The sequence below is a fragment of the Silurus meridionalis genome, chromosome 21 (genome assembly GCF_014805685.1).
Source record: "Silurus meridionalis isolate SWU-2019-XX chromosome 21, ASM1480568v1, whole genome shotgun sequence".
Taxonomy (NCBI): domain Eukaryota; kingdom Metazoa; phylum Chordata; class Actinopteri; order Siluriformes; family Siluridae; genus Silurus; species Silurus meridionalis.
The window spans coordinates 8,899,113-8,926,385 of NC_060904.1; the positions used below are offsets into that span (position 1 = coordinate 8,899,113).

Consider the following 27,273-nt stretch of genomic DNA (forward strand, 5'->3'; position numbering starts at 1 on the left):
ATGTGCTTGCAATAGTCCCCATGACTGGAACAAAGAAAAGACGACATTTGACATTTTAATAGATGACTTGAAGAGTCAAAGACAGGCGAGAAAATGCTTAAGTGTCGATTTAAAGCACCCGTAATAAATAGACCTCCAATAGCTCAGCATGAACCTCTGCAGCAACACACAGCCTCAGTGGGAGGGATCTTGAAGCAAGAATGTGTGAGTGGGAAATGGAAGGCCATGAGAGAAATAGAGGTGAAGGAGGAGTCTGGCTATAAATAAGAACAAAACAGAGGTGTGGGAAAATGATGCTGTGGTCTCACTGAATGACTATGTGAAAGCTTTTCAGGGCACTGATTGACCACTTTTGGTCATTTAGGGCATATATTATATTATAGTAGGAACCTTTAAACATCATAACTGCTGCTACTGCAGTATACTTATGCTCTCAGATTTTCAGAGCATTATTTTAATCAATGTGTGTTCCTTAAAACTAATTTAATAATTTACATAAGACTAAATTATGTCGTTTACATTATCATCGTATTAGGATACTACTTAAATTGTACTGTAAATACAAAGTATAGTAGGTTTAGTTACACACTGCTGTGAACAGGGTAATAAAGAGTAAATATACTTACATAACAAACTCCTGTTCATCTTCAGCCTGAAAGTGATATGTGCGATTATCTATATAAAAAAAAAAAACCAACAACAAAAAAAAAAAGACTATAAAACACTATAGTTGTAGTCTTTCATATAATATAGGCAAAAAAATGTATTGTGGTGCATCGGGAAAGTATTCATAGGGCTTCAAGATGAACCACTATACTTTGTATACTCAAAAATTCTTGGAGTATTTTTTTCCCCCTCTGACCTTGTTGTGTATGTTTTCAAGTTTAATAATAATAATAATAATAATAATAATAATAAATGCACTAAAAGTGTGAGGCGGAAACTAAACAAACTTGCGGTCCACCACTTAATATGTTTCTGAGGCAACCCAGATTTAAACTTTATTTCACAGGTATCCAGACCCTTTAATTGATACTTAGGTTAGGCACTTTTGGCAACAATTAAAGCCTTAAGCCTGTGTGAATGGGGACCGTCAGTGGACAGCTGTCTTTTGTCTTGGCTGTGTGCTTAGGGGTGCCTGCTTAATCATAGTGACCATTGGGTTATTGGTCACCTCTCTTATATATTGCCATATTATATACCACAGCGGATCATCCGTCTCCATACTACCCTGTTCTCTACATCTGCCTCTTTCAAATGAACTACCTGCATGTCTTGTCTCACCACATCCATAAACTTCCTCTTTGGTCTTCCTCTTTTACTCCTTCCTGGTGGCTCCATTCTTATACTGATATACTCCAAGTCCCTCCTCTGCACATGTCCAAACCATCTCAATCACACCTCTCTCACCTTTGTTTCCAAAAACGTCTAATGAACGCGTTTCTTATCCTGTCTATGCTCGTCGCTCCTAAATAAAACCTCACATCTTTAACATTGCTTCCTCCAGCTCTGCCTCCTGCCACCAGTTAATTGAAAGAGAATCCCACTTTTTTTTTTTTTTTTTTTTTTTGGTTGGGGACTGGTGTTTTAATCAAGTCTGCTTTGTTTCATTTCTCAACTTAAGTGAAAGTGGAAATAGCTGAAAGGGGGTTTTGTTGTTCTTACGGGAAATGAGATCAAAACACTTGCGGTCTTCAGAGCTCGGCTTGACCTGACATGTTAGTAGGTTCAGTTTGACCGGTTGTCTGTTTGACTGTAATCACACACATAAGCAAAAAGACACGTTTTAACAACGTGAAACAAATTAAGCCATTATGTTTAGATTGAATAACATCCTGGTTAATAATAATAATATTCTGTATCTGGAACATGCATGCATCTTTGTTATATAATTTAAAAGTATTTGAATTAGGCACTTTTAGTGTGTGTAACTGTTTCTCACTGTGGCATGAGAGATGGTCAGAATTCCTCCTTTCACTGAGCACTTCCTTCTTTGCCATACCTTTCGGAGCCTGAGAGAAAAAGCTGTACCATTAACACTTGCTAAACATGTGCAAAACACACAAAAGAAAAAAGTCACATTCTGCTGATGTGGTTCGATAAATCTAAAATTATTTCTGGCAGAAGAGAGTGTGTATGGATACTGTAAGCATTCCTACCCATCGCTCTTCTTCAGCAGGTATCCTTTCTTCTCACTGCCAAACTCTTTGTTACCCTGCAGTTGGTGCATGCTGTATCCTCCCTGCTTGCTTTGCGAGTCCTGCCCGATGACAAGCATATATATATATATATATATATATATATATATATATATATATATATATATATATATATATATATATGTGCATGGTATAAACATATAAACACAAAGAAAAACACTACACCCTGTCAAATGTGCATGCTCTTTATAGCAGCCACAAAAGAGAGTAAAATAATTGCAGGTCATAAACCTAAATGAATGTTCTACAAAGTGCTCACACCAAAAAACAGCATGAGAAACAGTCCTTGCCTTTAACATTAACTCAAAATACACTGCATGCTGAACTTACTCTTCTAGACTTTAATCCAGAAAGGCAGCAAGTAAGAAGAACACAGGAGAAAGTGTAAAAAGCACGGCACGTGAACAACACAGTGGTACAGTTGTGTGAAAATGAAAGGGGAAAAAAGCAAAAAAAGACAACATGGTTGACCTGCGTAAGGTAAAAGGCACATAGCTACTGAGGTTCAGCTAATGTTACTGAATAGAGCTTTAGGTCTTTCAGTCAGTGACTTTCTCCTGAGCAACCAGTGGGGCACAACACTGGTTACCAGCAAGGTCGACCGCATACTGGCTACCAGCATGGTACAGCACTGGGTACTCCCTCTCTCACTCTCACACATACAGGCCTGCATGTATATATAAACATGCTTGAGAAGCTAAACATCAGTGTCAAACGTGTCTAGAGCACCTGAACAGAAATAGCAGGACTCACAATATATGCATCAATTGAAGACTTCTAACAACCAACTGCATGATGGAATTCATCAAAACTCATAATCCATTCAGTTGCAGACAAATCTCTATCTTATAAAGTTCAAAATGTTCTACCCCTTCTATCGTATAACTTAAATATCAATCCCTGAAATCTTTAGTATAAAAATTTTAATCTGAGGCAAACCAAAGGGGTCTGCTTACCTCCTTCTGCTCTAACTGCAAGGACGACTTGATGAGATCCCTCAATGCTGTGAGATGCTTCTTCTCCTCATCCTGTGTTTGTTTGATCTAAAAACACGCACACGCGCACACACGCGCACACACACACACAAAAACACTGATCAGCCATTAAAAATAATACTGCTGACAGGTAAAAAAAAAATTAAGTTTGATTAACGAGTCACAATGGCAAGACTTTAAACTCATTTGTTTGTCAACTCTTACTCTTAAACCAGTCCTAGACATATTTTGTAGTGTGACTGGACACATTCTCTTGCTGAAAGAGGTCAAATCCATTATCGAATACTGTTGCCATAAAGAGGTTTTCTTGGTCTGCAGTACTGCTTAGGTAGGTGGTATGTGTCATCAACATAAAAGCCAGAACCCAGTTTCCCAGCAGAATATTGCACAGATCGTTACATCACCATGCAGGAGCTGTTTCACGGTGGATGGTGTTTAGCATGGACACTCTGACCGCTCTGTGGGTCCTTTTCATCATAGCCAGCATGTCTAGCCTTTACTCCCTACCTACCTTTGGAGATGCTATAGATCGATCCATCACAATATGGGGCTTGCTACAGTCACATGGATCCTTCAACTTGACTCTATTTCCTGCTTCCAACTCTTTGAAAAGTGACTAAATAACTAAAGTTGAATAACATCTCACCCCTAGACAATCACCGCTGTAACAAGATAATCTACAAGGTATTTTACAGAGGAACAACATACTATACACACTGCTTCTAACACAAAAGTGTTCGGCACAGATTTTGGGACTCACAGCTGAAAGGCCCTCCCTAACTTTAAATGTTACCAGTTCCTGATAAAAGTGAGCTACATACACAATTTAATTATCTTAAAAAAAAGACATTTTGAGCTTTACTGTCAATTATTCGAAGTTTATATTGCTTAAAAAGATAAGTTATAGATGATGAAGTACTGTAAAAAAAAAATATATAATAAATCCTGAATTAAAACATCAAAGATTTCGCAATTGCAATGCAAGGTACATACATTGTAAAGATCAGCAGCTAGCTTCTCGATGTACTGCTTGAGCTTATCAGCTGTCTTCAAGCCATCCTGGAAGAAACTGATTTAGTACAGAGAAGAGAGATTGAGAACAGTGAGTATGCTTTAGCAAGTCAAAACCTTCTGATAACATATCACAGGACTGTTGATTGGTCAAAAGCTACTGATACATTTTCTTTAACTGCACAGCTTAAACACCAGCAAGTGTAGCAGCAGTGTTTTTTATTACTAGTACAGGCGAGTAATATTCCCCCAACTTTACACAACCTGCCAAAACAGAGATGAGTCAGATCCCCAAAATACCCACAATTCCTCACTGCTGCTAAGAACCATCTAGACAACTTTGACGCATTTTGTATTTGACTGAATGTGAGAAACCTTGGTGCTCAGTGAAAAGTTCCGTGAACCTCTGCAGACCATAAAAGCTGTGTCCGGGGCTCATCTGCAGCAGGCATGATGACTTAACAAGGTCTCGGACTGCAAGGCAAGTGCTCTCAAATCAATAGGACTTGACTGCTGATGTGCTGATAGAGCGAAGATTGTGCTTACACTGGCCTTTCTCAACTCATCACTTTGTTAGGAACCACTGTGCCAATCTGCTGGTTCCCCCTCATTTAACTCTGCCCCTAAAAGAATTTTGAGGGTGAGGGGTAACTAGTGATAGATTTCAAATGGAAATGCTGCCACGTGACTGGCTGGCTGGATGTTTACGTGGCTGAAGGGTTGCTTGTCACTACAACGTTGAAGCAGCGATGATTGAACATGTTTAGAACACACAAAAAAGAGGAGGTTGCCTGGTTTTATGTCTAGGAGAAGCACATGATCGTCCCAACCCTCCCAGATTGTTAGCTGTCATATATTATGGGGACCTAATTGGTGGGTGGAAAAAAAACTAAACTAGAGACAAAACTGTGGTGTAGAAAAAAATAATAATAATAAAGTAGAAGCAGCTGATGTATTGAAGATTCTCTGTATGTAAATGATGCAATTTATAATTAATTTATTAAATACACAACTTACTTGCACTGTGCATGGTAATACTTTATCAGGTTCTGGAGAAGGTCAACACCTTTTTTGGTCTTAATCTCGTTCACCTTGATCAGGTACTGCAAAAAACAAAGGGAATTTTATATACACACACACATATATATATATACATACACACACACACACACACACACACACACACATATATATATATATATATATATATATATATATATATATATATATATATTTTTTTTTTTTTTTTTTTTAATTTATTTATTTTTTTTAAGAATTGCCAGGTTCTTATAATCCTTACACATTTGGGAGAAGTTTGACATTAAAAACATTTACACACATTTGTCTGGATTATTTATTTTCAATGCTTTCCCCACTGCAAGTGTTAAAATGGAGAGAGATGTTGCCATGCCACCAATCCTTACTTTTATAACTAATCACACATAAGAAAATATATAATCTTTAATAATAGCTGTCACGTGTCCATGTGATGTCAACAAGCACCAAAATAAATTTTTTATTTGAAAAATTGCAAATCCTCTATTTTAAAACTTAAATGCTGTTATAAAATGTCCTTATTTCTGAACCAGTACAGATGCCTAAGAGGAGCTTCTTGACAATAGACTCACTCTGAAAAAACAAACATTGGTGTTTATCCAAAAAAAAAATGCGCAACAACAAATTAAACAATTTCACAAAATCTTCTAAAGCTACATCATGGCATAAAAATCCTGAACTTGCAGTTTCTCTGAAGTGTGCCATTTTGTATTTGTGCTCTGGATTGATTTCACTGCATGTGTGAATACATCTGTCAGCGTAACACAATACACTTTGAGGCTTGGGATTTTTCAGCACATAGTAATTTAGACGCAGTAAAATGTGTTAAAAGACCAAGAGAATTAAACAAGAAAGAAAGAACAAGACACAGATATACAGTAAAGACAGCGCCAGACAATTTAGAATAATAAAGAGGCTTTGTTTATCAAACAGACACAAACCTAATTTAATTTTAAATTAAAGTAAGATGTATTATTGGGCTCAGTCTGGTGTCTGTGTAAAATCTACCAGTTTGACAAAAATGTAATTCTGGACAAAAAAACTAACTTTGGCACAGAAACCACATAGAGAGGACCAACTGGAGGTAGAGTGCAGATTTCAAATGAATTTAATTAATGACAAAACTGCAAAAATGAAAGGCATCAGCTGCATTTAAAACAATAAATAATAAACCACAAAAACAGCATGCAGAAATATTTATAATTACTTTTCTAGATAATGTATTGAGCAAAACCACGGACCACATTAGATTTGCATTAAATGTGCTCAGCTGGGAGTTGCATTGTTTTATTTTGCTTTGTTTTGAACCTGGATCAGATCGAAGTCTGTTCTTTCGCAGTTTTAGTGGCTCTTGTACTCACCTCGCACATCTGCAGCTGAAAAAGTCGCCTCTCTTTCTCCATTTCCTCCGCAATCTCGGCACCCGTGATCTCTGTTCGGATCATACCATGTTGCTTGGCATGCTCTCGTTTTTCCTTTTCTATCTTCGTACTGAAGGAATAAAGATTTGATGTTGCACACACCATAATTATACTATAATATAGTTATATATTTCATAACATATATAAAGCACAGAGAGACACTATAGGATACTTGAGGTAAAATGACTGTTATACAAAAAAATTATAATAATTTTAAAATAATTAATTGAAATATAAAGCAATAAAATGTTAAAATAGAATTTTTAAATGGTTCATTACTATTAAAACACTTTAACATGAACACATTTTTACAGGTGCCTAGCACTAACTTGATCCCCTTCATTAGCAAATAACAAAAGGCTTAACCTACTAACTACTTCGCCGTTTGTTATTATATTGTCGGATCCCAACTTTTCAGCCTAGTCTATTACGTTTCCAGGCAACCTAAACATTGGACCAGGCAGCACACTAGAGTTTTTACTTGCCCAGTGAACTAACTAATAAATTTAAGACATGCCCACCCCTGCAATCGGTCTTCAAAAGCACCCTGTACAGTGCTATCATTCCACTATTATCTGGCACACACAAATATTCACAGATTCTGCCACAAATGAGAAAATATAAATAGACTTTTGCAGCTTATACAGGTGCACTTACAACTTTGTTTCATAGTCCTTCCAGGCTTTGTCAAATGGTTTTTTCAGGTCCTCAGGAGAAAACATGAGAAAACAATAAATCAGCAGGCACCAGCAGGCACAGTCACACTTTTCATTCTGTCTTTGTGATGCTTTAAGATGACATGGATTGCTAAAATAGCCAATAGATTAAAAGGCATACGATTAAGAGAAACAGTGTGTTTACAAATAGCAGATAAAAAGGGTAGTAGAGAGAAAATTTATGAGTAATACAAATAAAAATACCAGTCATATCAGTTAAAAAGCAAAGGCAGTGAGTAAGAAAAGAAGTATTTAAAACAGTCATCATCCCAAAAAAGAGCTGCAATTTCTCAAGTGGAAATCAACAATTGCTTTTTTTTAATCTCACTCGTGCCAGCTGCACCAAACAAAATAAATCTGCTTCCAGAAACAAGTCACTGACACTGAGAGCAAGGCACTAGCAATGCCATCAGCAGACTTAAAATAAACCTACCAAAACCTCTTCACCACACATAAACCTCAGAGTTAATTTATACTTCCACCACTCTACGACACTTCAGAGCTTAAATGGCAACTGGAAAACCAAACATTTGTAAAACCACAATTAAACCCTTGTAAAAACACATACATACTTCTAGACTAAGGATCTAATAGCTGTCAAAAAAGACATACATGCAATATGTAATAAAGACGTTAGTAGTTATCTCAAATGTAAGTCGCTGGAACTTATTCGAGTAAATGTAGGAATTATTTGTGAAGTACTAATGATGATAATGTTTTTAATAGTGTGAGACAGTATCTCACATTTCATCAACCATTTCATTATTTATTTTTTAAAGGACAATACTATAGAAATGATACCTGGATATATTTTAGAGTAGTCAATGTGCAGTCTGTATAGCAGTATAGATTTACTGTCCTCTAAAAATAACTTAACATACAGCCATTATTGTTAAAATAACTCGTAACAAAAGTGAGCACACCCTAAGAGAACGTCAAAACTGTGTCTGCACAAGATGTTGCTGGAATCCTCTTCCACTCCTCCATAATGACATTACTGAGCTGCTGGATGTTACACACATGGTGCTTTTCCACTTTCCACTTGAGGATGCACCACACGTGCTGAACAGGGTTCAGATCTGGGGACATACTTGGCCATCTTCACCTTCAGCTTCCTCAGCAAGGCAGTTGTCATCTTGGTGGTGTGTTTGGGGTTGTTATTATGTTGGGAACCTGCCGTTCGGACCAGTTTCTGAAGGAGGGCATCATATTCTGCTTCAGAATGTCACAGTACATGTTGGAATCCATGTTTCCCTCAATGATCCACAGCTCCCCAGTACCTGCAGCACTCAGGCAGCCCCAGACCATGATGCCACCACCACCATGCTTGACTGTAGGCAAGACACAATTTTCTTGCTGGACAACATCTGAGCCCCAAACAAGTTTATTTTCATCTAATTAGACCACATGACATGGTTCCAGTAATTCATGCTCTTGGACAGGTTGTCTTCAGCAAACTGTTTGCAGGCTTATTGTGAACCAGCTTTAGAAGATGCTTCCTTCTGGGACAACGGTCAACCCACTTGTTGCAGTGTGCGACGTTTGGTCTGAGCCCTGACAAGCGAACCTTACAATTCTGAAACCTCTAAAACAATGCTGCAGCACTCATGCATCTGCTTATTGAAGCAGCTTCTGCACCTGATGCACAGCACGAGGAATTAAACTTCTTTGATTGACCCTTGCGAGGCCTGTCCTGAGTGGAACCAGTCTTGAAAAACCTCTGCATGACCCTGACCACTGTACTGTAATTTTCAGGGTGTTACTGATTATCTTAAAACCTCTGCCATCTTTGTGGAGAGCAACAATTCTAATTCTTAAATCCTCAGAGAGTCTTTGCCATAAGGGCCATGTTGAAAATCCAGTGGTCAGTATGAGAGAATTGTACTCAAAGCACCAAATTTAAACTGCTCTAATACTAGATGCACAAATTTTGTATGGTCATGTAATGTCAACAAAAATATGAACATGATGCAAAGCCACATGGACATGTGAAACAACGTACAGCTGTTATCACTTAGGGTGTACTCACTTTTGTCACCAGTTATTTTAACAATAATGGCTGTATGTTGAGTTATTTTTAGAGGACAGTAAATCTGTACTGCTATACAAACTGCATATTGACTACTCTCAAATATATTCAGGTTTCATTTCTATAGTATTGTCCCTTGAGAAGAAATACTAATGTAAGGGGTGCAACTCACTTTTGTGAGATACTGTACATATAGATGTTCACACATTAGCAGTGAGGTGTTTAAATATATCTTCAGCGTCTTGCTCTGCCTGCCAGAAACATCTTTCAGCCCACTCCCTGTATGCCAGAATATCACTAAAGCTTAATGCTTTATTAGTATTATTGTGTTTAAGTTCAGTTTTGGTTTGTTTATGTGTGAGTCTATAAATCTCACCCCCTTTACACCTTTCAGGTCTCCTTTCAACAGAGAGTCCAGTGTGAAGATCACATTATGATTTAGGTTCTGGAGCTGGAGAGAGAGAGAGAGAGAGAGAGAGAGAGAGAGAGAGACACCATATTAATCCATTAATAATTGCATAATCCATGAAGGATCACTAACATCTCATCAGCCATTCAGTGATATTTTAATCCATAATTTCCCAACCATTTAAACAAAGAGCTAAACAAATTTATAAACTCAACAAATAGATATTACATTTATAATACCTCTAAAAGTCATGTAACTATAACATTTAAGCTCTCCATATAGAAGTCACATGCATGTGATTAACAACAAATTGATACAATGACCATAGTTTTGTTGGAAATGTGGTGTTATAGAGTTTAACAGTTCAGGTCAGGGTGGTGTCATACAGGTCAACATTAAGCGGGGTTTATAATTGACACCTGACTTGAGTGTGCGTGAGAAATATAGTTTGTCTGCACTTGACTCCATTTTCAAACATAGAAACACAAAATCCATCCTCAAAATTTAATATTGATATCAATATTAATTGTAAAATAAATGAATGAAACGAAACAGGAGAACTGATTTCCTCTTGCAACTCTATTTGTAGTGATGCCTTGACCTCTAGTTTGAGAACCCCTGCATTCATCAGAATGGCTCTTCCTAAGCCCTACTGACAGCAACAGTGAAGCCATCTTCAGATAATCTGAGCTGTTTTCTATTCACACTGCTGTGTGAATTTGTAAAGGGCCAGTGACATCTCAAATTCTGTCCCAGAACGACCCACGGTGGGGGGTTGAATTTCAAGCAGGCTAAATAGCTGCAATCACATCAAAACTTTAATATCTGAATAATAAGGAGAGCAGAAGGAACAGCAGGGAGAAACGAACCTGTGGAATAGTATCAAGTGGCACAGCAGAAGCAGCTGAATGGAGAGCCTTAGAACATCATGTGACTGTGGTGCCAGGGATAATGTACTCCTAGTTATATCTTTATTCAGAGCTAGATGGCTTGGCAGGACCCAAATCTGCCATTCACTAACTGTTTCTCACAGACTATGTAACTGTGTGAGTGTGTGTGTGTGTGTGTGTGTGTGTGTGTGTGTGTGTGTGTGTGTGTGAGAGAGAGTAAAAGAGAGAGAAAAAAGTTGTATCTCTAAATGGATTCCTAAAGGTGGTGTTTATAAAGCCTTTAAGTGGTTTGATTCATTAATCTGTCTCATGGAACAAATAAGCTTTAAACAAAACAACATTTCATCTGATACCCCTCTCTGTGAGTCACGGCCCTCACATCAATCAAAAGATCCTGTCTGCTGCTACCAATGCACATTGAACAAGCGTGTGTCTATTTATTTCTCCTGTGCAACAAAAGGTCTTTGAGACAAAATATTTGTGGAGTATTGATGCTCATTACGCATACGTGAGTAACCAGAATAAGCACAAATAATTTTTAATAACAACTGTTGCTCTATTCCACACAATCAACACTTAGATTTTAGACTGAAGTAAACTAAAACTGCAGAATTTGTATTATTTTTTTATTAAATAAACTCTCTCTCTCTCTCAAAAAAAACACCACAATAATGAGACACAGTGTTTCACCACTGACACTATTGTATTTGTAACTGTGCTCTGTTTCACACACAGTTTGTCCCCGAGTCCTCTTATTGGAGGCTTAAACATTATATGTATATATGACAAATTTAAACTTTTCGTGACTGGTTTTGGTCACAGAAAAGAATGTGTTTTTAATTCTAAGACAGCAAATCATCAGATCATCAACAACCATCCAAAGTCAGTTGCAGTCACACGTCAGTCTCGAGGTCCATAAAACAAAAACTATTTTCACACTGAAACAGTAATATAAAGAATTCACACCATATAACCAGGTTAAAATAAGAAGGTTTAGAAATGTGTTGGGTGGTGGCCTTTTGTGTAATTCTGCGAAAGACTCCTGAAAGGCGTCACCAGTGTAAAGACATGTAAAGTGTATCAATGAATATACAATGAATACACACACACACACACACTATGTGTGTGTATGTGTGGCTGCTGAAATGTGAGAGTTGTACTCATTTTAGTGAGATACTGTGTGTGTACAGTGGTGTGAAAAAGTGTTTGCTGATTTCTTTTTTTTGCATGTTTGTCACACTTTAATGTTTCAGATCATCAAACTAATTTAAATATTAGTAAAAGATAACAAGTGAACAAAACATGCACTTTTTAAATGAAGGTTTTTATTATTGGGGGAAAACAAAATCCAAAACTACATGGCCCTGTGTGAAAATGTGTTTGCCCCCCTGTTAACTGTGGTTTATCACACCTGAGTTAAATTTCTCTCGCCACACCCAGGCCTGATTCCTGCCACACCCTTTCACAATGAAGAAATAGAAATCTCTTAAATAGCACCTGTCTGACAAAGTGAAGTATACCAAAAGATCCTCAAAAGCTAAACATCATGCCGAGATCCAAAGAAACTCAGAAACAAATGAGAGAGAAAGTAATTGAGATCTATCAGTCTGAAAAAGGTTATAAAGCCATTTCTAAAGCTTTGGGACTCCAGCGAACCACAGTGAGAGCCATTATTCACAAATGTAACATGGAGCAGTGGAGAACCTTCCCAGGAGAGGCCCACAGAGATGACTCATCCAAGAGGTCACAAAAGACCCCACAACAACATCCAAAGAACTGCAGGCCTCACTTGCCTCATTTGAGGTCAGTTTTCCTGACTCCACTATAAGAAAGAGACTGGGCAAAAATGGTCTGCATGCCAGAGTTCTAAAGCGAAACCGCTGCTGAGCAAAAAGAACATAAAGGCTTATCTCAGTTTTGCCAAAAAAACATCTTGATGATACCCAAGACTTTTGGGAAAATACTCTGTGGACTGATGAGACAAAAGTTTAACTTTTTGGAAGGTGTGTGTCCCCCATTACGTACGGTGTAAAAGTAACACCGCATTTCAGAAAAAGAACATCATAGCAACAGTAAAATATGGTGGTGGTAGCATGATGGTCTGGGGCTGTTTTGCTGCTTCAATACTGGAAGACTTGCTGTGATAAATGGAACCATGAATTCTGCTGTTCACCAAAAAATCCTGAAGGAGAACGTCCGGCCATCTGTTCGTGACCTCAAGCTGAAGCGCACTTGGATTCTGCAGCAGGACAATAATCCAAAACACACCGGCAAGTCCACCTCTGAACGGCTGAAGAAAAACATAATGAAGACTTTGGAGTGGCTGAGTCAAAGTCCTGACATGAATCCTATTGAGATGCTGTGGCATGACCTTAAAAAGCGGTTCATGCTCGAAAACCATCTAATGTTGCTGAATTACAACAATTCTGCATAGATTAGTGCAGGGGTGTCAAACTCAAATTCACAGGGGGACAAAATTAAACACTGGGATGAAATCGCGGGCCAAACTCAATATTTATCGAAAATTTGACTGCAATTGTGCATGTTTTTCGTCTCTCCAGATGTGTAATGTTGAACCTTTTTATATGGAATCAAACTTAGTTTTTGCATACATATTGAATCTGGAACAACCAAAGTTTAATATTATAAACACATGAGAAATGTAATTTTAAATAAAACACACATCAGTGGTATTCGTTTTGGTATTATGTCTGTCTCTCTCTCTATCTATAGACCTAATTCCTTTTTAATGTAAAGCTTTTTTCACAGGGCAACACCACAACCAATAATAATAAGAATAAGAATAAGAATAATAATTTCCTTCAATTAAAAAAAAAAAAAGCAATCTTTCAACTATTACCAGTCCATGCCTTGGAGTAGAAAAAGTGCATAAAGACATCATTCATTCAAGCTCAGTTTTTACACTCTGATTTACTCTGATGCACATTGGTTCAAGCCAATGTGCATCAATGTCTGGGTTTAGGCAATGAGCTGAGGAAATCCTCAGGATAGAGTGAAGATGTTCATCAGTGAGACTCCTGAGTGGTGTTTTGTTCATCTTCATTAAAGAGAACAGTTTCTCACACAGATATGTGCTGCTGATCATAGAGAGGACTTGAGCAGTGTGTCGGGGAAGAAACATGGAAACTGTGCAGCACACAGAGTTGTACTTTGACTTGAGCAGGTCTCTACACTGGAGTTCAATCAGCTCCATTTGGAGGTTGGTTGGTGCGCTTCCACGTCAACCCCAAACGGATTACTGAGCAGTTCAAATCTGCATTTCTGGGCTTCAAAGTCGGTAAATCTCCGGGTAAATCCAGCACTGAGTACACAGAGTTTTTCAGCGGTCTCGACTGATGCGCCAACGCACTAACAAAGCATTCTGGGATTTGTAGTATTAGCGGTGTATGCGCTATATACTGGCGGGCCAGCTCTAATACACATTTGATATGATCTCGCGGGCCAAATAATGAGTTTGACACCCCTGGATTAGTAGACCAAAATTCCTCTACAGCGCTGTAACAGACTCATTGCAAGTTATCGCAAATGCTTGATTGCAGTTGTTGCTGCTAAGTGTGGCCCAACCAGTTATTAGGTTTACATTTTCACACAGAGCCATGTAGTTTTAGATTTAGTTTTCCCTCAATAATAAAAACCTTCATTTAAAAACTGCATGTTGTGTTCACTTGTATTATCTTCTACTAATATTTACATTAGTTTGATGATCGAAAACATTAAAGTGTGACAAACATGCAAAAAATAAGAAATTAGGAAGGTGGCAAACACTTTTTCACACCACTGTATATATATATTATTGGTGTAAGGATACACAAAATTCATGGTTCAGTACGTACCTCGTTTTTTATGTCACAGTTCGGTCACAACAATTAATGTAGCGTGCATATCCGTTTGACCATTTATATTAAAAATATAAATTAATATAAAAGAGGATAAATTTAAACATTCAATTCAACACACATTTATTAATGGCATCCTTTCTTTAATCAGATAGAACTTTTTTTTTATCCACCAAAAAAAATAAATTTTAATCACTAAACATTCGGACAAGCATTTTACTGATGTGCCGAGTCCAAATCCCCCACGTTGCACACATTCGGCAGTTAAAACCACAAACACCACAATTACTTTAAAACATTTACAAGAATATTTTGTCCTCATGCTCTAGTATGGCTTCACTAATAATAAACATATATTTGCATAATGCATCCACATTTGTCCATGCCCATCCATGTTAGAGTATTCAAAACTTGAAAATTATTTTAGGTACATTTAGAACAAAAAAAAAAGTGCCATTAAGTTGAGATTAATCATGAGTTAACTCATGACAATCATACGATTTCAACTGACAGCCCTGATATATATATATATATATATATATATATATATATATATATATATATATATATATATATATATATATATATATATATATATAAAAGCTTAACATAAATACAATAAAGAGCACCAAAGGCTTCTTATAGCTGAATAGCCTGTTACATACCACTTTTTTTTTACCTACAATCATCTTATTCCTATTTTCAGAGCTGGTTATTAGCTAATCAATAGAATTTATAACACACTGATATGTTAACCGCTTTAGTTTATAGACCTGAAAATGCCCACATAAACACTGATGTGGCCAGGCACAATTTATGTTTGAAACCCTGTTTTATGATGCATGGTTTATGACTGTGTAAAACAATATTGTGCTTTTCAAGCCATTGGACAGTGCTGGTAAAGCACAAGGTAAAAAGCCCAGACTACTACTACTCCTACTGTCTATTTAAAAATGATTTCAGAGGGTGTTTAGAGGGTGTGTGTGTGAGTCTTTTTATATGTGTATGTGAGTCTGTGTATTTGAGACTTTGATAAACTATAGAACTCATTGAAACCATATAAACTTTACACCAATTTAAAGCTATTTAAAACATGAATTTCCCTTTGACAGACATAAACACAGACACACACAAACACCCTCTAATGGGTGAATAAAATGTTGCCTTAAATGTGTACTTGCTGCTTGTGAGTGTGTATCGTAGGTGAGAGATCTGCTGGACACTGATACATTTTCACATTGTGTATTAGACAGAAAGAAGCTTTACACACCAGCTACAATTTAAAGTAATTAAAAACCAGAGAGAAAGTGTAAGTGACCAAACAAGGACATATGTATACACATACATACATACATACATACACACACACACACACATATATATATATATATATATATATATATATATATATATATATATATATATATATATATATATATATGAATATATGAGAGAGAGAGAGAGAGAGAGAGAGAGAGAGAGAGAGAGAGAGAGATACATGACAGAATTAAATTTTAGTATGTTCTTCCTTTAGTCAGACACCAGCTGAAAAATACCACATTTAGCACATGCCTTCTGTAGACACTGCTTGCATGTATTATGTGTGTGCGTGCGTGTGTGCGTGCGCGCGTTTGTGTGTGCATGCGCGGACATGTGTGCACGTGTGTGTGTCTGTGAACAAGAGAAGAAGTGTAGTTGTTGCTGTGTCTCCTACTCATTATATTTCTGACACATATTCTCAATGCTATTGCCAGGAAGTAAGAACGTTTGCACCCACACTCACACAATCATACACACATTCGCACATTTTTGTACTCGGCATGCAAGTAGGTTCCACCAACGCAGAGCAACCGGTGTACAGCACTCTGAAGCACTCACCAAGCAGCTGATCCAGCCAACACCTCATCCAAACTACGGTATGTGCTGAAGTTATACGTTACCCACCTGAGCAAAACGTCAGCTTCCAAAGTTCAACCCTATATAAATACTATATAAGTCCCACACCAAGCAATTGAGCTGAGGACTCAACTCACACTGTACACACACTGTACTGATATAAAAGCTCACCAGGTTTTTGAGCAGGGACGAGAGCTCCTTTGTAAGAGTGGAGAACTTAACAAAGGCTGTTCCCAAGTCATTGTTGTCCCGGCTGATGAAGTTCCCACCAAACTTATCCAGTGCCTGAGCATATGTCTCCTCATTCTGAAGATGTTCTAGACAGACATAAACAAACACACACAAGAATATATTCATATATTCAAAACTGTGTTACAGTGCAACATAAATGAGTGAGTGTGGTACTCAAAAACATTTATCTGCAAAATGCCTGTAACGACATCTGGCTTATCTGATAATAGTGATATAAATAAAGTACATAATGAGTATATCTTGAGTATATACACACACACACACACACACATACAATCAAGAATTGTATTCCACTTATACCACAGAAGTGTGCCAACAATTCTTTTATTATAAATAAACATCATATAATTTGAAACTTTGCTTCATTTAATGTGGAATGTCCATACAACCAGTTCCTTTTATTATTTAAGTTACATAGCGGCTATAAAAAGTCATTTCCGCTCCTCATCCTCTCTTTTTTCTTTCTCTTGAATTTAGCACAAAAATAGACTTCTTGATTTATTTTTTCTTTTTTTGGATGAAATAACTAAGTTGGACTGTAATTAATAATAATAATAACTTAAAAAAAAAAAAAAAAAAAAAACAGTCCACTTCAATGGCTTAGGATTGCAATTCACATAAACATTTCCACATTTAAGGACGCATCACTGAGCAATACACCAACAACGTGAGGTGTCTTTCTCTCTTAGGCTGTTTTTCCATTCCACTGTCACCACTGGCTCGCTCATTGGGGAAAACTTATAATAAATAAAAAAAATATAGGTCCTAACATATAACTTCACATTTTATAAAGTGTTTATCTCTGTAAAGCTGCTTTGTTAAATGTGCTATACATATAAAACTAAACTGAATGGAATTAAAGTTCCTTTTTTAAATTCCAATGAAAATTACAGATTTGCCACTAACTGTTATAAGAACAGAAAAGTCTTTCCATAAATGTTGAGTAAATGTTGCCTTAAAAGAAAACACCAACAGGTTTTTCCCTTTTTTACCCTTGAAAGATACTAAATCTATTTATGATTAGTATTCATATTTTTGGAGAATCATCTCTACAAGTCTTTTTGTCTAAGCTGTTACTCTGGAAACAATAGTTTCTATAAGATCAAACACATTAAAATGAACCTTGTCATGTTATAGCTGGAAATGTTTATAATCAGGTGTGCTGTGAAAAAACCACTACATTTATGATCCAGTCATAATGTATACTCCGAATCTTCTGTTCTTTCACTTCCTGGTCTCAGTATCAAAATGAACAGTCTGACACACAGAGCCTGCACCCAGTGATGTTTCGAAAGTTCAACAATAACAATATGAAGTGCACTTTAAAGAAAATTGCACTTATTCAGCCGTGTAACTACTTTGTGTACACTAATGAGTAAGCCTCATTTTGCTGGAATGAAGTGGAAATCACCACACAAGATCAGCTGAAATACTGAAAGTAACCTCTATCACATGAGCTAATGAGCTTTTTCTAGATTGTTGGCATTGCATAATGGAACAAATGAAATCAGGTCTGTCTAATGACCTCATAGCAGCAGGGACAACACAAAGCAGAAAATGCAGTAAGTAAAATTGTCTGCGATTCTCCAACAGAAACATTACAGCCTGAAGACACAACTTCATTAATCGAAGATGTGTTTGTAGAGTTGTAGTGTGTGTGTGTGTGTGTGTGTGTGTGTGTGTGTGTGTGTTTGAGAGAGCGAGAGATAGCGAGAGAGAGAGAGTGAGTGCAAGAGAGAGAGCGAGAGAGAGAGCGAGAGAGCGAGAGAGAGCGAGCGAGAGCGCGCGAGCGAGAGAGAGACAGAGAGAGCGAGAGAGAGCGCGAGAGAGAGAGAGCGAGAGAGAGCGCGAGAGCGAGCGAGCGAGAGAGAGCGAGCGAGAGAGAGAGAGCGAGCGAGCGAGAGAGAGCGAGCGAGAGAGAGAGCGAGCGAGCGAGAGAGAGAGAGCGCGAGAGCGCGAGTGAGAAAAACTAAAAATGAAAATGAGTAGGTGTTGAGTGGGTGTTCGAAGTATTGGCACAATGTTGGAAACACACCAAAGTGCACTAAAATCTACTTGTCTACATCATACATCATACAATCTTCACCTTCATTACATAACAATTCATTTAATAATTGTTCAAATATACATAATTACTCTATTGTTTATAAACAATACTGGAAAAGATACACTAACAAGTTCCAAAGTCACTTTCTTTTCACAGTTTTTTTTTTTTGATCAGTAATAAATGTTGTCCTCTGCGTCTTCAGCTGATATTCAGAATTTCTTATTTTCATTTTGAAGCACAGGCACCGAGCATAGCAAGTCACATTTATTTATATACATTTCAAGTTAAAGTGCACAAAGTACACTTATGTTCTAACTCACAATCCCTTGCCTCGCTTGATTTGCTGTGTGTGTACTTGAGTGTCTGAAGTTACTAGCAGACTGATAAAAGAAACCATCAATACGTCAAATCCTTCCGTGTCCCTGCATGTGTGGGGGATTCTTTACCTTGGCCAGAATTGTAGATGGCTTTCACAGACTTCTTAACTTTCTGCAGTGAAGTCCTGTCCTGATCCAAGGCCTAAAAAACAAAGAGTACAGAGTTGTAAATGTGCAATCCCATATAATCACTGAGAGAAATATAGATAAATATAGAGATGGATAAACAGAGAGAGAAAAGGACAGAGAGAAAATGAAAGAGAGCAAGATATAAAGAGAGTAAACAAATTACTTGCACTAGGATCCTTACATACTGTAACAGGACCAAACAGGAAAATGCACCAGTGTTCAATATAAAACAGAGTCAAATCCACGTATGTGAAAGTTCAGTAACATACTCAGCACACTGCTTAAAATCTCAAAAAGCATTGCAATTGGTTACAGTCCAAATATTATTGCCCAGAACAGCAGTCCTCAACCTTTCTTTCAAACACGGACCATTTCCATGCAAAACTATTTTTCCACGGCCAGAGGGAGTTGGGTGGGATATCATGCATATCACTAATATACATATTATATTAATCAATTCTTAATTGAATTATTACATATATCATGCAGAATCAGTCCTAGCTTCATTTATCAAAGCATAAAAAAGAACTGTGACTAAAACAATGGTGGGAAATTGACATAGGTTGAATGGAAATGTAAAATAAAGCCCCATCCGACACAGCAAAAATAAAAAAAAAAAGTTATTACTGAACACTGAAGTTATATACTGAATGATCCGCAGCACGGTATCGGTACACGACCCGGAGGTTGGGGAACCCTAGCCTAGAAGATGCAGACTGCCCCAAATCTTTTTTTATTTGAAATAAATAAATAGTAGGACTGCAGATTCTGAGGAAAAATCTGTTGAGTGCACATTTTCAAAGTGGCCATATAACATTTATAATAATCATTATAACTGTAAATATTTTACTGCACAGCAAATGTGTCAGGAACCCTATTTTACATGCAAATAAAAAATTAAGTATTCTATAAACTGGCTTATAAAGACATTATTATAATTATTATTATAATACACAGTTCATGCTGCTCTAAATTATAACCTCAATTACACACAAGTACATTTGGATGGGTTGACAGATTGATTTTGACACCAGTCCACCATACACACATTCACATACTGGACTCATTCACAGCTCAGGGACAATTTATCTTCGACAGTCTGCCTACTGGTATGTTTTGCAAATGTGGGAGCAAACTGGAGAACCCAGAGGAAACCCACACAGACAATAACCTGAGCTAGTAGAGACTAATCAGGGTCTGTTAGGATCTAATCAACAAACCTACTGACCCTCAAGTTGATGGTCAGTTCTCAGTGTATTTAAACTACTATTTAACACAAGATTATTGACATTACTGTCTGACTTCCATAGACCTGGAATTGTCCTGTTCATGTAAAGCATGTAAATGTGTTCATCTTTTTTGACAACATGCATATTTCCCCCAGTATATATAAACACATAACACTCTTATCTCAGAACTGATTTTTAGGAATACACTGGTGTATGCATGTCAACAGTGTCACAAGGCTGGGCTCTGGCTGTTTCTGATGTTCTGATGTAAGAATAATGACTAACACTGAGTGATAGGAGACTCAAATAGATATCAATTGCGAATAGATGGCGATTCATGTGGCTTTTTTTGGTCATTGCCCAAAAATGTATTGCTCTGACAGATGGACAGAAAATACATTTAGAAACTGGCCCATAAGGTTAATGTTTCAGTGGCTGAAACAGTGGCTGAAACTGGCCCATAAGGTTAATGTTTCAGTGGCTGCCTGACTAATGTTATTTTAAATATCATCATTTATATACCGTGTTTCCCCAAAAATAACCTCTAGTTAAGTTCGCCAGTCATCATGTATTTACGGTAGTACCATAGGTCTGTTGCAACACACAATGTATTGACTGATAAAATATTAATATTAATATATTAATTAAGAATTATAGTAATATAATATTAAAATAATACCAGTAATATAAATTATATTTACCGTAAGAACCCAAGCGGATGCCTTTGTACGAGCGGCATGATAAACAGATGACCAATCACAGTACAGGCTGTGTCTATAAATCTTCATAATTATAAATCATAACCATACATAAATTAATGTACCGATACATTATTGTACATGAAAATATAAGACGTCCTTTGAAGCAAACATAAACATAAGAGACACTGTCTTAAACGCGGTATATGCATTACTACAGTGATGTGTACAGACCTCACAGCGAAGTACTCAGGGTTATGCGTTCTCCTCTACAAGTATTAGAACAGCTATTCCTTTGTTTTTGCCGCACAACTGTGAACACGATTTTCAAATGATGAGTATGACAATATTATCATTAAAAAGCTGACCACTGAAATCTCTCAAATTCTGTTAAACTGTAAATAAAGCAAATCTTGATGCACGTGAGACAAATATCTGCAACATAAAAAGTGTTAACGACACAAACTAATTTTTATTGTTTTATTGTTTATAAGTTGTGTTTATTTAAAACTAATGGAATTATTCTGAGCATCAGTTTGTTTACAAAAAATGAATCAATAACTGAGAAATAAACACAACTGCAATCCAATGCTAATACACAATAAAAAAAAAACGACGCTTTGACTATTCAGTGACTGTTCGCTTGATGCCCCGTTCCGTAATAAGAGACAATCTCATTAACTCTTATTCTAAAAAGTTTCTGATTTGCATAAACAGTTCGGCATTTAATCGCAGATCACTAAACAGCACACCTCAGCAATGATACGACTAGAATAAATAGATATTTGGTGCCACCCAGATGAGGATGGGTTCCTTTTTAAAATCTGGTTTCTCTCAGGGTTTCTTCTTTATACCTTCTCAGAGTTTTTCCTTGTCACTGTCACTACTGGTTGACTCATTAGGAATAAACATATAAGGAACAAACATATAGGAACTAAACTTGTACATTCTAATGTTATAACCTTTTTATCTGTGTAAAGGTGTTTAGGACAATATAAATTGTTAAAGCAGCTATACAAATAAAACTGAATTGAACTGAACTGAATGAATTAATGTCTAATTCACATTAAAGCATGATGTCCACAGAAGAAATCCTTAATCAAGCAAGATTTTCTAATGGTCTGTTCTGACTTTGATGTGGATTGAATTCCTCATAATTTGATCCAGATAAGAATTTCAAATGCCTTCACACACACAACACATGCATTTAACACAAGAAACAGACTAATGCACACTGTGCGATTTGTATAGTCATTTGTGGCTGTTGCTTGTCAGACTGTACGAACATGATCCATAGCATAAGACAAGGTAATAAAAACGTTATTCAAACGCTCTTTTTTTCCTCCAAAACTCGATAAGTTTCTCTTCATGCTTTACTGTTCACTTGATTTGTTTACACATTTTCCCTGAGGTGGTTTGAAGTTGTCGAGCTTATTGTGCCATCGTGTTTGGCGGTCCTATCGGTTCTCGGTTTGATGGTCATCGTAGGAGAAGTCACGCTGGAGCAAAGTGTGTGAAATCTTCGGACACTGCCAGAATTTCATCAGAGGAAAAAACGGCGCAAAGCCATTAATCGGCTGTCGGAGAATACGTCAATATCTTACAGGTTTCCCAAAATTTGTCTAAGACAACCAAATCGTGGCCAAAATCGCACAGCATGCACCTGGCTTCATTTAGAACTGCTGCCGTTACTGTATCCAGGATATAAACATGACGTCCCGACACTGTGCTTTATACCTGGATTTGGCAAAATGCACTAGAGGCAGCATTCTCAAGGACTATCCTGATATCACTTTCACTACTCTATAGAAATTAACAAAAAAACGTATAAAAATGGTCATGAATGTTTTACTGTTCTGTTTTTGCTTTGTAGTAGGTGCTTTTAATCTGGAACCTCTGGTGTTAGATGGTTAGATGGTGTTCATAAATTAGTTTGTTAGTTGCCTGATAGTTAGCACATACATTTCTGAGATGCTCATCCAGAACATTGATTTCCTTATAGCTCTCTAAGAGATAAGGATGTATTTGTCTTTATTAGTCAAATGAAGCTTCCACTCAAACAGCTAAAAGCTGCACTTTAACGATGTTCTCAGACCAGTCCAAAAGCAATCCAAACTCCACACCCGGTTTCATCTCAATCACCCGTAGTACCTGTGCTGCCAGTGTTTATTGTAGTCTAAGTGACCTTGAAAGTTGAAAGTTTTGCTCACTCTAAATATTTTTGGTTTTATTTGTTTTTTCTTCAAACAGTCTGAGATGAGAGCAGAGACTAGGACTGCCAAAACAAAAAAGCAGGATGTTAGTCATCCGATATTGTGTGAGGTCATAAAGACATAAAAAAAAAAAAAAACCCACATTATATTATTATTTATTTATTTAATATAATTTTAGGCATTTTCTGGGTAAAAAATCTATTAAAAAAAAAAAAATTATATGGCACTATTTAAATGAATGTCTGCGGAAGGACACATGGGTCAGAGTTCAGCTTTGTGAATGCTGCCTGAGGAATTCTGCTGACACAGTGTTCCTCCCACAGCAAAGCAGGCATTTCCCTCCCAAACTGCTGAACTGCTTTCTTTACACGCACACACAAAATCTCACACACACACAGACTTATAATTACTTTACCACAAAGGATTTTTTTATTAAAACGCTTTTGCAGCCCGGTGTAATGACAGAGGTTTACAGGATGTTCTTGCAGCATCAGCACCACATGAAACACTGTCACCAGGAACAGGATGGTTTCCCTCAACACACACTCATTCTGGATGCAGCCAAAGCTCCGTACATTTTACTCACTCAGTTTTACACACTCCGTGTTACATCATATGCATGTGTGTAAACAAAAAAGCAAACAGCTAGAAACACTCACACATACACACAGATACAGATACAGACAACATGGACACATACTGACATACACACGGATAATGTTAGACATACACACACACAAATAAAGGAGAGTGAGAGAAAGAAAAAGAGAAAAAGTGTGTTAAACTGTCACAGTCTATAACAGTTAAAGTGTGGGAGAAGCGATTGCATGTAATATATTGCGCACAATTATTCCAAACATGCACTGCATTAATAAACACAATAAAATAGTTTATTTAGGATCTTTTACTTTATTCAATCTGACTTAATTAACTATATGAAATGTATGGGTTCTGTGGCAGGGCATTTTAAGGACAGAAGCCTAACATTGTGTAGATTCCTAACCTGCAGGACATCTACAGCACGTGGTGCAGGACCAGGAAGATCAAGGCCCTCAACAATCCCAACAATAGACTATTTTCCTTGTTGCGTTTAGGAAAGCGCTTCCGCTCCTTGAAAGCAAACACAGAGAGAATGAGGAGGAGGCCAGTAGGCCATTCGGAGTTTAAACCAGGAAACACTCAGGATCTAGTACTGGATCTCTCTCTCCATCGTCACTCATTTCGGCACAACTTTAGTTTGTTTTTGCACTATGACACTTTAACTCTGGAATGGAACGGGACAGTGGCACTTTATACCACACCATACTGCACATGGACACTAAGGACAATCACACTAATCACTTTATGGCAGATATTGGAGGTACAATTACTCATTTACTCACTCAGGTACAGTGGAACCCGGTTATGTTGAGGGCCTAGGATATGCCAAAATGCATCGAGGTAACCGATGATCGAGATAAACGAAAACCAATATGGTGCCAATATATTATCGTGCTTGAAATTTCTTTATGTACATGATGTGCGTTAATAAATGAGAATGTACATGCACGTGTTTTTGGAGTTTTTTTTACACAACATCGTTGCCGCGATTTGTTGAATGCATGCTGTAAAAATGTACATACATGTTTGTTAACTGTCAGGAAACCACCTGCCACGCCCCCTTCGGCAGCTGTCAAACCTCCGCTTTCTCTGAAGCTCCCGGCTTCAATCGCACACATTTAGCACTCATCACCAGCTCCTATTTAAACCCCTCACTTCCACACTCTCACCGTCCGTTATTGTTGATATATGTTGGTTCATGGCGGTCGTTGTCGTTATCGCTCATGCGTATCCCGGTACGTGCCTTCCCACTCGAACGCCGCACTCTCTCACTGGCTGCGCTTTTCTTCCCAAAGCGCATCCCGAATTCCCCCGATCCTGCCGTTGTTAATTCTATGCTTTTGCTGCTCATCCCACGTTCACTCGTGTGCTGTTCAGCGCCGCGCTTCTACCAAGCGCACCCGTGTATTGTATATACAGACTGCCTCTTTTCAGTTTGGGACTTAGTGGACCGCGCTCCCAGAGCGCACCACCGGAATATTCACTTTCAAGGCGAGTGTTTGTGTTTGGCTTTGCCCTGTGTGGCAATAAACTTTTTTGCTTTTACTTCGTCTTTCGCCTCCCGTTCATCGCATAACATTTAACAACAAAAGGCATATGTGCACCAACTAACAGCAGAGATTTACCAGTATACAATACAAACCACTGTTGATTCTCGATACAAACCTTTATTATATTCTCCAACATTGCAAACACAAAGATCACTCACAAAATCACTAAAAACGTGCGCGGTGTAGTTAGTTTTTACAAAAAGCTAACCAGTGTCAACATTAAATTCTCGAGTCATTTCACTCTGACACACAGCTCTGAAAAGTATCCTACACCTGTAGCATCTGTAAGGCTTGATTTTTCCGCCACTTCCGCGAGTTCTTCTGTGGCTGCACAGTGGCGATCGAGAAAACCGACGTTAAGTGGCAAATTTGCCCCCCTTGTGCTCGAGATATTAGGGTTCGGCAACATAAAAAAATCTACATAACCGATGAGAAAATGCTAAGACAAAGCGAGAATTTGGTGATTCCACTTCAAAAATGTCGACTTAATAGGGTTGGCGAGTTAACCGAGGTCGAGATAAGTGGGTTCCCACTGTATATACATATATTTCATATATTTTATACAGTTTATACTTTATGTATCTACCTTTTTTCTGTTATATTTTTATCCTTAATTCTATTACTTTTTATGCTTGCATAAAATACTTTTATACTTTTTATATTGCAGCCATTTGCTAAAATCATTTAAGTTCATTTCTTTTCCTCATTAATGTACACATAACACCGCATATTGAACACAGAATTGTTGACATTTTTGCAGATTTATTAAAAAAGAAAAACTGAAATATCACATGGTGCTAAGTATTTAGACCCTTTGCTTTGACACTCATATATTTAACTCAGGTGCTATCCATTTCTTCTAATCATCCCTGAGATGGTTCTACACCTTCATTTAAGTCCAGCTGTGTCTGATTATACTGATTGGACTTGATTAGGAAAGCCACACACCTGTCTATTAAAGACCTTACAGATCACAATGCATGTCAGAGCAAATGAGAATCATGAGGTCAAAGGAACTGCCTGAAGAGCTCAGAGACAATTGTGGCAAGGCACAGATCTGGCCAAGGTTACAAAAAAATTTCTGCTGCACTTAAAGGTTCCTAAGAGCACAGTGGCCTCCATAATCCTTAAATGGAAGACTTTTGGGACAACCAGAACCCTTCCTAGAGCTGGCCGTCCGGCCAAACTGAGCTATCGGGGAGAAGAGCCTTGGTGAGAGAGGTAAAGAAGAAACCAAAGATCACTGTGGCTGAGCTCCAGAGATGCAGTCTGGAGATGGGAGAAAGTTGTAGAAAGTCAAACATCACTGCAGCCCTCCACCAGTCAGGGCTTTATGGCAGAGTGGCCCGACGGAAGCCTCTCCTCAGTGCAAGACACATGAAAGCCCACATGCAGTTTGCTAAAAAACACCTAAAGGACTCCAAGATGATGAGAAATAAGATTCTCTGGTCTGATGAGACCAAGATAGAACTTTTTGGCCTTAATTCCAAGCCGTATGTGTGGAGAAAACCAGGCACTGCTCATCACCTGTCCAATACAGTCCCAACAGTGAAGCATGGTGGTGGCAGCATCATGCTGTGGGGGTGTTTTTCAGCTGCAAGGACAGGACGACTGGTTGCAATCGAGGGAAAGATGAATGCGGCCAAGTACAGGGATATCCTGGACGAAAACTTTCTCCA

General features: G+C 37.6%; 1 protein-coding gene across 5 annotated transcripts in view; it reads right to left on the minus strand.

Annotated features, from left to right (window-relative positions):
* The window catches only part of asap1b (ArfGAP with SH3 domain, ankyrin repeat and PH domain 1b), a 78,880-nt gene that overhangs the window by 19,294 nt on the left and 32,313 nt on the right, over positions 1-27,273 (minus strand). For 3 of the 5 annotated variants that reach the window (XM_046834026.1, XM_046834023.1, XM_046834025.1), the window contains exons 4-16: positions 19,245-19,317; positions 16,671-16,816; positions 9,824-9,898; positions 7,360-7,409; positions 6,643-6,772; positions 5,243-5,328; positions 4,208-4,283; positions 3,176-3,262; positions 2,550-2,558; positions 2,160-2,260; positions 1,943-2,012; positions 1,666-1,753; positions 627-675 (exon numbers count right to left, since the gene is read on the minus strand). In XM_046834026.1, the coding sequence (XP_046689982.1) occupies positions 627-675; positions 1,666-1,753; positions 1,943-2,012; positions 2,160-2,260; positions 2,550-2,558; positions 3,176-3,262; positions 4,208-4,283; positions 5,243-5,328; positions 6,643-6,772; positions 7,360-7,409; positions 9,824-9,898; positions 16,671-16,816; positions 19,245-19,317 (1,040 nt within the window). The remainder of the gene's footprint in view (positions 1-626; positions 676-1,665; positions 1,754-1,942; positions 2,013-2,159; positions 2,261-2,549; positions 2,559-3,175; positions 3,263-4,207; positions 4,284-5,242; positions 5,329-6,642; positions 6,773-7,359; positions 7,410-9,823; positions 9,899-16,670; positions 16,817-19,244; positions 19,318-27,273) is intronic. The other 2 variants (XM_046834027.1, XM_046834024.1) reach the window with 1 other exon arrangement.